The 13,758-nt window shown below is 41.8% G+C and overlaps 1 protein-coding gene across 1 annotated transcript in view; it reads right to left on the bottom strand.

The window, feature by feature from the left end:
* Positions 1-13,514, bottom strand: part of HIP1R (huntingtin interacting protein 1 related) — a 141,381-nt gene extending 127,867 nt beyond the window's left edge. The window contains exon 1 of the mRNA XM_056535461.1: positions 13,251-13,514. Coding sequence (XP_056391436.1) covers positions 13,251-13,343 — 93 coding nt within the window. The 5' untranslated portion in view covers positions 13,344-13,514. The remainder of the gene's footprint in view (positions 1-13,250) is intronic.
* Positions 13,515-13,758: the final 244 nt, after the last annotated feature.

The raw sequence follows: 13,758 nt of genomic DNA, 5'->3' as shown, positions 1-13,758 counted from the left end.
GCTTCTTACATGACAGTGCGCTCAGCCCATCACCAACAGAGGCAGGACATCGCAGCAGCCGGTGATACGCTGAGCGCAGTATGAGTCACCGTCCCCAGGAAGATTTTTAACATTGAAGTCTAATAAGGAAAATTGATGAGCCTTTGTGTCATCCGTTCGAACCTGGTTTAGAATATCTGTTATTACTTCTGAGCATGCTCGGAAGAGGTGACATCAGCAGATTCCTGCAGTGCTGAGGGACTACTACTTCTCCAATCATGTAACAGACCTGTTTCCATGATGGGAGTAGTAGCTCCCTGGCTGCACGAGTCTGTTGGTGGCTGGGGATGCTACATTAGTGTTTGTACTACAAACCCCCCCCCCATTATAGAACAGACTCTGTTCCATGATGGGGTTGTAGTACAGGGGCTGAGGGATTAATTCTGAGACCCGATGTTATTAGAAGTTATTAAAAAAAGGGGTGCGGGCGGCATGCTGCGCTCCCCTGCGATGTACAATGTATTTACTTTCATTTTTAAATTCCCCGCCAGGAGCCCTGAATGGTCGGTACTAAGGAGCCATTCAGGGCTCCCGGCGGTGTTTTCAAATAGAAGTGCTGCATTGGGGAAAGATATATAGAATCGCTAGGGGGGGGGGGGTATATATCTGGCTGGCCAGATGCGCTGCTGTAGAATACTTTTTATTCATAGCGCTGCAAAAGGCATTTGATTATAGAAGCGCTGTGGGGGTCAGACATGGCTATATGTCTGACCCCTGCAGCGCATCTATATACAGATGCTGCTGCAGCGCTATGAATGACGAGTATTCTTTCAGAAGCACATCGCGCCGGCCAGATGCGCTGCCGTAGAGCACTTTTCATTCATAGCGCTGCCGCAGACTTATAACAGCGCTGCGGGGGGGGGGGGGTAGGGGAACATATATAAATGCGCTGCGGGGGAACATATATAACTGCGCTGTGGAGGGGCCATATATAAATACACTGCAGGGGGCAAGATATATAGAAGTGTTGTGGGGGCAAGATATATACCCCCCCAGCGATTCTATATATCTTTACCCACCGCAGCGCTTGATCTGAAAACCCCCACCAGGAGCCCTGAATGGCTCCTTAGTACCGGCCATTCAGGGCTCCCGGCGGGGAATTTAAAAATGAAAGTAAATATATGGTACATCACAGGGGAGCGCATCTGATCACATCAGGTTTCAGAAGTGGGACCCGATGCGATCAATCCCTCGGCTACTGTACTACAACCCCATCATGGAACAGTCTGATGGGGTAGTAATACAAACACTAATGTAGCCTCCCCAGCCATCAGCAGACTCCCGCAGCTGGGGTTACTACTACTCCCATCATGGGTAGAAGTATGTTCCATGATGGGAGTAGTAGTAGTCCCTGCTGTGGGAGTCTGTAGGCAGAGGTGTTAAAACAGCCTTACATGAGGGATGTTATAATGGGTCTTAACAGGATGAATATTTATTCAGCCGTTGGCACCCGTTATTGCATCCGTTATTATACATCCGTTTTTACAAAGAAAACATGCAACCTGCATACAGGACAGCATTTTGAAAGCATGATTTGCTGAGCAGATACATTTATAGCTTTATTGGAAAGGTTCCAGGATAACTTGTCATTTATTCATGTAAATATCTGCTCAACCTAGCCTAAGCAGTAAAGTGGGTGGTCCTACTCAATGAATGACAGCTATCTAGATGCACACTTACATATATGCAGCTGTCATTCACTGAGTAGCACCGCTCCTTTGCCTACTTAGGCCCAAATGACATGTTATCATGGAACTATTCCCACAAAAAAAAAAAAAATGTATAATAATATCTGATCACATCATCCTGCTAGCAGACTGGACTGCATCTTGAATGTGACAGGTTAACTCTAAGTCCAGCTGATGCTAAACAAAAATGATTCAATTCAAGAAATGTAATAGTTTTAATGTTTGTGTCTGACCAAAAGTAATTTAGCCTTAGTAAACCATCATTAAAATGCTATACTGATGATACAGTATTAAAAGTAATGACAATATGTGGATTATGAGCAGCAGACAACGTGACACCATTGTTGACAGCCTAAAGCAATACCAGGATGCTTCACTTAAAGGACAACGCTTTTTACCCACAATATCTCAGTGGGCAACATTTTTAACAGCCAGAGGTTCTATGATATACCTTAAAGGGGTACTCCCGTGGGAAAATTTTTTTTCTTTTTTTTTTAAATCAACTGGTGCCAGAAAGTTAAACAGATTTGTAAATCAATACAAATAAAGGAAAGGGCACGTACGTGCACTCACCGCTCAACGGACACAGCTCGGTATAGGAGTCCGGTCCACGGAAGGCTGGGTCACAGCATTGGTGCAGGTAAGTGGGCGCTCGGAGGCTACGCCAGCTGTTTCACACGTGTATGCGTGCTTCTTCCGGCCTCCTTTGATTTGTAAATCACTTCTATTAAAAAATCTTAATCCTTCCAGTGCATTTTAGGGGCTGTATACTAAATAGAAATGCATTTCCTCTGATGTCATGACCACAGTGCTCTCTGCTGACCTCTGCTGTCCATTTTAGGAACTGGCCAGAGCAGCATATGTTTGCTATGGGGATTTTCACCTGCTCTGGACAGTTCCTAAATTGGACAGCAGAGGTCAGCAGAGAGCACTGTGGTCATGACAGAGGAAATGCATTTCTTTTTTGGATTTCTCTTTAGTATACAGGCCCTAAAAATTACTGGAAGGATTAAGATTTTTTTTTAATAGAAGTAATTTACAAATCTGTTTATCTTTCTGGCACCAGTTGATTTAAAAAGAAAAAAAAAAATGTTTTCCACAGGAGTACCCCTTTAAGAATACTACCTCTACTATGAAACTTGTTACCAAGCATGCTGGCTTACTTAAGGATCTGCAAACAGTGCTCTACCCATATCATGCAAGCATATATTCTAGTTCTGTATATTCTGAATCCCTGACTTGCTTCTCAGCCCTAGTAAAAGGCCAAAGAGCATCTTCCAGGGTAATTAAGCATGCTCATTAAATAAAAGCTGTCAATCATTGTATATAGGTGGAAGAAATTCCCCTCAGGACTGAAGCTGATGCACAAGTCTGGAAACAAGGATTTACATACTACAACCTTGTGCTGCATTTCATGAAAATTGCTTATCTATTGTATGCTGCCGTCAGGTGTCTTAACCCCTTCATAATCCAGCAAATGCTTTTTTCTGGCTCACACTTTTTTCCTCCTTACCTTCTAAGACCCGTAACTTATATTTCAACTGACAAAAGTTGTATTAGGGCTTATTTTCTGCATGAGTTGTACTTTCGACTGATTTTTTTTTATCATGCAATGTATGACAAAGCCAAAAAAAATAAAAAATACGCAGGGCAAAATTGAAAAAAATATGGAATTAGAGTTCAAAACATGGTAAATCTAACATGCTAACTTTATTCTATGGGTCTGTACGATTCCAATGATACCAAACTTGAATAATTTTAATTTTTGATTTATGGTTAAAAAAGTGAGAGCTTGGGGGGGGGGGGGGGGGGGGGAAACAACAACTTTGTTTATTACGTTATCACCCCAATAACTTTTTTATTTTTCCACCTTCAAAGCTGTATTAGGGTTTGTTTTTTACACCATGAGCTGGCCTTGTGTAGTTCTAGCTTTTTGATCACTATATATAAAATTTTTGGCAGTTTTTGGCATATTTTTACCAAATATGTGTAATTTTTCTTGTTTTACAGTGTTTTTTATTTGAAAAGAGGGGACAATAAAATTAAATTAATACTGTCATACTAGACAATAAGTATGAATAATAGCAAAGGAGCATGGGGTCCCACAGCAAGGGTATATTCACACGGTAGAAGGTCTGTGCAGAAATATTCCACACATTCTGCTCCAGCAGAGTCCCATTGATTTTAATGGGATTTTGCTACATTGTGTATATAGTAGAAACATCTGCAGCGGAAATCTGGATTCTGACATCCGTTTACCATTTCCGAGCAAAATCCGCAGAAAAAAAGAATAGGCATGTCTATTCCTACTGCAGATTTCCCTCAGAAATGTATTGCCGACTATGGCAGATTTCCGAGTGGTCCTAGCACACACCAGAACTTTCAAATGTGTGAAACATCTGCCTGTGTTTTCCTGACGGACATACCACACATTTTACTACCGTGTAAACAGACTCTAGAGCAGATACAATCCATGATCAGTCCTAGAACATATAAGTAAATCTATTCTAGTGGGAAAGGACTGTAAAAATGTAAAGACTCCACTGTGGGGATTTATCAGTGCTTTTATGGCAGATTTCTAGAAATTTTTTTAGATAATTTTTATTTTTTTATTTTTGTAAATCTGACTCTCTCCACCCCCAGCCCACCACCAAAAAAAAAAATTTCTCTCTCTGTTCATTGACCCAGCATGAACCAACCCTATAGATGACTGAGCACTAATTATGTCAGATACACCATATGCAAGACTTTCCATCAGATGTTTTTACTGGATACCACTTACCATTTATCAACCTACACTATACTGCTCATATGAGAATGACTACATAAACATTACTCCACAACCTACACTATACTGCTCATATGAGAATGACTACATAAACATTACTCCACAACCTACACTATACTGCTCATATGAGAGTGACTACATAAACATTACTCCACAACCTACACTATACTGCTCATATGAGAGTGACTACATAAACATTACTCCACAACCTACACTATACTGCTCATATGAGAATGACTACATAAACATTACTCCACAACCTACACTATACTGCTCATATGAGAATGACTACATAAACATTACTCCACAACCTACACTATACTGCTCATATGAGAGTGACTACATAAACATTACTCCACAACCTACACTATACTGCTCATATGAGAGTGACTACATAAACATTACTCCACAACCTACACTATACTGCTCATATGAGAGTGACTACATAAACATTACTCCACAACCTACACTATACTGCTCATATGAGAATGACTGCATTAACATTACTCCACAACCTACACTATACTGCTCATATGAGAATGACTACATAAACATTACTCCACAACCTACACTATACTGCTCATATGAGAATGACTACATAAACATTACTCCACAACCTACACTATACTGCTCATATGAGAGTGACTACATAAACATTACTCCACAACCTACACTATACTGCTCATATGAGAGTGACTACATAAACATTACTCCACAACCTACACTATACTGCTCATATGAGAGTGACTACATAAACATTACTCCACAACCTACACTATACTGCTCATATGAGAATGACTACATAAACATTACTCCACAACCTACACTATACTGCTCATATGAGAGTGACTACATAAACATTACTCCACAACCTACACTATACTGCTCATATGAGAGTGACTACATAAACATTACTCCACAACCTACACTATACTGCTCATATGAGAGTGACTACATAAACATTACTCCACAACCTACACTATACTGCTCATATGAGAGTGACTACATTAACATTACTCCACAACCTACACTATACTGCTCATATGAGAATGACTACATAAACATTACTCCACAACCTACACTATACTGCTCATATGAGAGTGACTACATAAACATTACTCCACAACCTACACTATACTGCTCATATGAGAGTGACTACATAAACATTACTCCACAACCTACACTATACTGCTCATATGAGAGTGACTACATTAACATTACTCCACAACCTACACTATACTGCTCATATGAGAGTGACTACATTAACATTACTCCACAACCTACACTATACTGCTCATATGAGAGTGACTACATTAACATTACTCCACAACCTACACTATACTGCTCATATGAGAGTGACTACATTAACATTACTCCACAACATACAAGTTATGACCATTTAAACAGACTGTGTAACCTCCCAATGACTTATGAGTCAATAGGACAACTTGCTTAACCCCTTAAGGACACCGCCTATTTTCATTTTTGCTCTTTGCATTTTAAGAGACCTAGGGGGAGATTTATCAAAAATTGTGCAGAGGAAGAGTGGTGCAGTTGACCACAGCAACCAATCAGATCGCTTCTTTCATTTTTCACAGGTCTCTTTGAAAATGAAAGAAGCAAATAAGTGAATATGGCCTTAGGACTATTACATGGCCTTATATAAGATCATTGCTCATTTATTGAGCCTATTACACAGCTGGGGCAGACAGGACCACACAAATGATCACTGGATCATTCATGTGACCCAATACTTCTGTCATAAGTCAGTCTCACATGACCATTAACAGGGTGATCTGTGGTCAAAGAAATCCTTTTTTTTTTTTTATTTCAAAAGCATGCATCCAGCCTATGAGTGAGCATTTGCAGCAGTCACTTGTCGCCATGACACCTCATTGTTGGAGACCAGCAAACAAAAACGGGACTAGGGAAGACTCACTACGGAAGCTCTAAGGAATCAGTAAAGTGACTTATTTTACTTTTATTTTGCTTTTTTTCCCACAACTATGAATTTTGCTGTGGCTTTTCCCTACCCCCATGAAAATGTACATTAGATTGTTTACACTATTCAGATGTTACAAGCGATTTGGACTGTGTTTATAGGGTACATATTTTGAAGAAATATTTTGCTTTGTAGTGCGGCGTGCCCTACTTAAGTTGTTCTCTGCTGGGTTGGCCTTTCTGCATTGTTCTAAACAGGAAAAGTTCAAGACAACCTTTGCGCCATCCTCAGATACACTTTACATCTCTATGTCAAGTCAACCAACTAAGAATTGTTTTCCTTGCTTGTACTCACACTTTAACCCCTTGGGGACTAAGCCCATTTTGACCTTAAGGACAAGGCCAATATTTGTTTTTGCACCTTCGTTTTTTCCTCCTCCCCTATAAAATTATTTCAATTTTTAACTTACAGACCGATAAAGGGGTTGTTTTTTGCGTCACCAATGGTAATTTGTCTTCACTTATTTTATAATCTGCGGCGAAACAATAAAAACACTTATTTGTGGGGTGAAATAAAAAAAATAAACACGCAATTTTGTAACTTTTGGGGGCTTCAGTTTCTACGCAATGCACTTCTCATTAAAAATGACACCTTGTCTTTATTGTGTAGGTTCATACGGTTACAAGGATACCCAATTTATGTACGTTTTATTTTACAAAAAAAATTATGACTACATGTACCAAAACTACATGTAACCAAATTTTTTTTTTGCGTAGATGGGGATGTATGAGGGCTCTTTTTTTGCACCGTGGTCTGTAGTTTTTATTGATACCATTTTAGTTTTTACTTTTTGATCACTTTTTATTCTTTTTTTCTGGTATAAGAAGCGACCAAAAATACACTATTCTTGACTTTGATATATTTTTTTTAAGTTTACGCCATTGACTGAGGTTAAATTAACAATAATTCAGACATTTACACATGTGGTGATACCACATATGTTTATATTTATTTTTGTTTACATAATTTTATTTTAAAAATGGGAAAAGGGGGATGATTCAAACTAATTAGGGAAGGGGTTAATTCATATATATTTTCAACACTTTATTCACTACTTTTTTAGTCCCCATAGGAGACTATTAAGTGCAATCTTCAAATTGATAACTGATCAATGATTTATGGAGCAGCATTGATCAGTATATGCAGTGCGCAATGGCTGGCAGCAGCAAAGGAGCACCGATCGGACGGCAGGGAAGGAGGTAAGAGGCTACCCTCCGTCCGTACAGCTGACCAGGACATCACAATTTTCCTGCAATGGTCTCAATCAGCTCTGCTGAGCAGCCGGGAAAAGATTTTCGCCACTTTTAGAAGCCGTGATCAACTTGGATTGTGGCGTCTGAAGGGTTACTGCCAGACATAGGGCTGATCGGCAATGTCCGCCATTAGGCGCCGATCCTGGCTGCTGATAGCAGCTGGGAACATGTGGGTATGATGTGAGCTTAGCTCCTGAGCTTGCTTCATACCCCTGCCATGCCGCTGCACCGTTTATAAACTGCGTTATGCGTCAAGGAGTTAATATACTCCACTCAATGTATGCAGAAAAATTACTGTCCCTGTGTTTGTGTGGAGTAGAGTGTGTGAGAGGAATATGTAGTTGCAATAGGTATCCAAACAGTTTGGTTTATTCTTACAGTGTTTAAGAAAATGGTACATTTATTTAAGATAGAAAGTAACGAACAGTAGGAACTGTTCCACACACACACATACATACATACATACATGTATATCAGGGGTGTGGAAATTTGATAAAAAACTGCTCGTCCACAGGACTAAAATGGAGCAAAATCTACTTGTCCCTCATGACGATCCACTTGTCCCGGCCAATTTTCGCTTTTACACTCTCGTTTTTTCCTCCTCGCCCTATAATAGCCATAACTACCTACTATAAGGATACCTTTTAATTTTTCAATAACGTATTCTCCGAACCAAAAAAATATATATTTTAAGGGAAGTGAAATTGAAATAGTAAAAGATAATTTGCAGATTTCGTGGTTTTCTTTTCTGCGCCATTTACCTTGTGCTCAGATAACATGTTAGTTTTATAATTTAGGCGCCTGATCACAGCAATACCAGATTTGTATCGTTTACATCATGCTTTACTAATTCTGGACTTTTTCAAATTTTTTTAATTGCCATTTTTTAACCCCTGTAGCTTTATTTTTTTTCCGCATACCAGGCTGTATGAGGGCTAATTTTTTGCGCCATAATCTGTTTTTTGTATCGGTACCATCTTGGTATTGATCTGACTTTTTAATCGCTTTTTAACTTTTTTTTCTGGGATATTATAAAAATTGCAAATCTGTGGTTTGGTATTTTTTTTACATTTACCGTACGGGATACATAATGTTATATTTTAATAGGTTGTACAATTACACACGAAGCAATACCAAATATGTTTATTTTTATTATATTTGCATGTTTTTATATAGGAAAAGGGGGTGATTTGAACTTTTAACATGGAAGGGGTTAATGCAGCGGTCTTCAAACTGTGGCCCTCCAGATGTTGCAAAACTACAACTCCCAGCATGCCCGGACAGCCAACGGCTGTCCTGGCATGCTGGGAATTGTAGTTTTGTAACATCTGGAGAGGCACAGTTTGAAGACCACTAGGTTAATTTGTGTCTTTCAAACTTTTATTAAAACTTTTTTATTTTATTTTATTTATTTATTTTACACTTTATTAGACTTATAGGAGGAATCATTAGATTCCTCAGACAGATGAATAGATTCTATTGAACTCTATTAATCTGTGTGCTCTGTGATCCATTGATAGAGTCTGGTCCAGCCGGGATCTATCAATAACAGAGCCGGGACAGGAAGAAGCAGAGGTAAGTCCTCCGGCTACCTCCATAGTGGATCGCCCCCCTGCGATCGCGCTGCGGGGGACGATCCACATGTCCCTTTAGACGCCTCTGTCAGCGGCGATCTAAAGGGTTAATAGCCAGCCGCGGCGATCGCCGCATGCTGGCTATTAGCGGCGGCCCCCGGCTACTGAGGACAGCCGGGGGCTGCAGAGTATGGAGCGGGCAGGAATCCGGAGCCCGCTCCATACATACTGCAGAGCGCCGCATGCATCTCCCCGTGCAGACGAGCGTCCGCTCCTCCCCTCAGCTCTCCGAAGCTACAGCTGGGGGGAGTGAAGGCAGAGGACGCAGGTCTGCACGGGGAGAAATAAGCCACGCCCCCTCATCTCCCCCCGCACGTCTGCAGAGCAGGGGAGAGAAGACACATACACAGCTTCTCATCTCCCCTGCTCTGCTTCGGAGGACACAGGCTGCAGAGTATGGAGCGGGCAGGAGTCGGGAGCCCGCTCCATACAGACTGCAGATCGCCGCCGCACTTGTCAGGTCCGGCCCTGCTTGCCCGAAGCCGGGCTAAGGGCTGGACAAATTAACCTGCCCGGCGCCCAAAACTGCTAGTCCCGGGCGTCGGGCGATAGAAATTTGTGTGTGTGTGTGTGTTATATATTTTTACACATACACTGTTTGGCTACCCATTGCGTCAACATCTTCCATGTCACATACTCCACACAAACAAAGAGGGGGAGAATTAACATTGTGTGGCTGTTTCCTGTTTTTGGGTCACTTGCACCAAATTTTTCAATAAGGTGCACAGACTTAAAAAAGGTGCACATGGTAAAAATCCTCCACTGCAATGTCAATAATTTACTGCATTTCAGTCAGTTTTGCATAAAGACCATTTTAAAATTGCGCAAAATTTGGAAAGCAATGATAAATTTCCCCAAAGACCTTACTAAAGGATAGCAATCATTTTTCTACATATATACTCACTTGTTTGTAGAGGGTACACAATCATATTTTACTATTTCTTGTATGGCCCTACTCCCACTAACGTTAAACTGCCTATTCTCCTTTAAAGGGGTACTCGGGTGAAAACCTTTTTTCTTTTAAATCAAATCAAAGTTAAACAGATTTGTAAATTACTTCTATTAAAAAATCTTAATCCTTCCATTACTTATTAGCTGCTGAATGCTACAGAGGAAATTCCTTTCTTTTTGGAACACTGATGACATCACAAGCACAATGCTCTCTGCTGACATCTCTGTCCATTTGAGCAACCATGCATAGCAGATGTATGCTAAGGGCAGCGCTGCTGCCTTGCAATGCTGGGGACTTGGGTTCAAATCCCACTAAGGACAACAATAAATCAAGCGTTATTATTATTATAATAACGTCAGCAGAGAGAACTATGCTCATGATGTCATCAGAGAGCATTCCAAAAAGAAAAGAATTTCCTCTGTAGTATTCAGCAGCTAATAAGTACAGGAGGGGTAAAAATTTTTAATAGAAGTAATTTACAAATATGTTTAACTTTCTGCCACCAGTTGATTTAAAAGAAAAAAGGTTTTCACCGGAGTACCCCTTTAATACTCTAAGAATGGTGATGTGAACACAGTCTAAGGGGTATTCCAGTATTTCTATTATAATATGCTGCTGGGGTGGGAAGGAGAGTCCCCAGTATGCCATTTAAGACAATGAGTGTCAGAAGCAGGTAAAAATAAATGGAATAGCCCTATAAGTGATCCCCTATCCCGGGAGCAGAGACAAGAATGAATGGTGCCCACTGCACGCTCTATGGGGTGCTGAACATTTCCTAGTTCAGCATTTACCAATGTTAGGCAACCCGATCCACAATGTATGGAGCTATGGATTATGGGAGAACCTGATGGAAATACCCCTTCAAGGTGCAGCAAACTTACAGTATACTGCGCATATTTGATGTGCAGGATTTGAAGCTGCAGATTTCAATGTAAACTAAGGTGGATATTTATCAAAACCTGTGTAGGGGGAAGTGGTGCAGTTGCCCATGGCAACCAGATTGCTTCTTTCATTTAAAAAGAACCTGATTGGTTGCACTGGGCAACTGCACCACTCTTCCTCTACACAGGTTTTGATAAATCTCCCCCTATATGACTGAACATCGCTTCAAATCGTGCACACGATCGTGTACAGGTGAATACACCCTCAAGCATTACTTCACTTAGTGGATTTCCCAACCACAAGACGCATTAAGGAACCTGCCAAGATAATAGTCCTACCGAGCTCTGTTGCAAGACTTCAAATACCAATAAAGCCATGCCATATTCCCAGATGAGTCACAATGGACACCAGTGACTTAACCATTTCCTTTGAAGGGGAACATAGTTCTGCATGCAGCGCTATTCTCCCCATCAAAAACCACAGCATCTGCAACAGAGCATCAGGTACAGATGGGCAGAGGTTTACACATATCAATGGTCTTTGTAATGATCTTACAGCCAAAAAATGTTTTTTTGATTATAAAGCACTTACATATAAGATGACGTTTCTGTACAGGGATTGTGGCTACTCATGTCTATTTTTTTTATATAAAGTAAGTGAGCTCACAACGTACTCCACTTCCGCTGATAAGTACGGGGAATGATGATTTTTTAATAAATGTAATTTACAAATCGGTTTTACTTAAGCCAGTTGATTTAAAAAAAGAAATTGTTTTCCACTGGAGTACCCCTTTAATTAAGAGGTCTTTCCAGAAAATGTGCCCTGCTGCTACCTTCATATGTGGGACTTACAGACAATACTAGACTGACACTCTTGAAACTTTTCCTTAGGGCTCATTCACATTGGCGTTGGGCTCCAGCAGCTTGAATTGAGCGAGGAAAAAATAAAATAGTGCGTGTCCTATTTTTTTTCTCTCTGCTCAACTTTGGTAAAATACCATATCCACGACTGGCCCCATTCAAATCAATTAGATAAACCATCATGACCTAGTAGTGTCAGATGTGCTCTGAACCATTTTGGGTCCATTCAGCAAAAAAAGAAAAAATAAGTAAAATGGACCAAGAACAGGACAGAGCACAACGGCAATGCGAACTTGGCCTTACTGAGCTCATGAAGCCATTGGAAATTAGGAACATGGGATATCGTTTCTCATCAGGGAAACCCCTGGATCTATATAGCAGTATTTTTGGTCTGTAGGATAGTACTGGAAAACCCAGAGGAAACACAGACACTGGGAAAGGCAGGCAAAGTGCAGCTGCCCTGGGGCCACAGGATCAAGCACTAAAACCTTTCCCAGTGTGCCCCAGCATGCCCAGAGCCATACGAGTGCAGAACCAATCACTAAGTCCACTATCTCCCAGCATGCTCGGACAGCCAACAGCTGGAGGCACACTGGTTGGGAAACAACAAGGGGGAGATTTATCAAAACCTGTGCAGAGGAAAAGCTGAACAGTTGCCCATAGCAACCAATCAGATCGCTTCTTCCATTTTTGATAAGGCCTCTGAAAAATAAAAGCAGCGATCTGATTGGTTGCTATGGGCAACTTTTCTTCTGCACAGGTTTTGATAAATCTCCCCCCCCCAATACTGTCCATTACCGGTCCCATATGATCTACAGCGCATACAACCTGCCTCACTCTGAACAGGTGTCTGATACTGACTCTGCTACACCTGTACATGTCCCATCTCATGGAGTAGTGGTGGCTTCACACAGTACTGCAGCTGAGCCCACATTAGCGCATCCGTAAACTTGAGCTCTGCTCCGTCAATGTGTGCGGCACTGCTCCCCCCTGGCGCCCCGACCACAGGACGTACTAATACCACAGGACGTACTAATACCCCAGTACAGCGCCCAGCACGTCTCTGACAGGCTGCGGACACCAGTGCACAGAGTCCTTCCCCAGTCACACACCCATCTGTCAGCGAAGCTCCAGGTCACACCGCCGCCTCACCTGGTTCTTGTCAAACTGCTCTCTCTCAGCCTCCAAGCCGTGTATGGAGCGGCGGCTCAGCACTCGGGAGGGCACGTTCTTGATGGTGTTCATGGCAGAAAGCTGGCAGAGCAGTGTCCGCACCGGCTGCCAACCTGCAGAGTCCGCTCACCTATCCCCACACAGCACCGCGTACTACCTGACCAGCGGCACCCCGCAGAATGCTGGGTAATATCTCTCAGAGCTAGAGGAGCAGCAGCAGTGGGCGGAGCTATGGACACTCCAGTCAGACGTGCCGTGACGTCATGACGCAGCGGAGGTACAGTGCAGTCACCTGGGCAAATATTGACTAGGACAGGAGATTGGCGAGTGCGCGTGTTCGTGTGGAATGTGCACGGAGGTTTACTTACACTGCGGTGATAGAAACTCACTAATGTGTCTGGAAACTTCCACAACTGGTATACCGGCTGCATCCCATAGCACGATTAGGGGGGTATACCGGCTGCATCCCATAGCACGATTAGAGGGG

Source organism: Hyla sarda, chromosome 1 (genome assembly GCF_029499605.1).
Source record: "Hyla sarda isolate aHylSar1 chromosome 1, aHylSar1.hap1, whole genome shotgun sequence".
Lineage (NCBI taxonomy): Eukaryota > Metazoa > Chordata > Amphibia > Anura > Hylidae > Hyla > Hyla sarda.
Note: the sequence above shows the minus strand (reverse complement) of the source record. Positions and strands in the feature narration are given on the sequence as shown.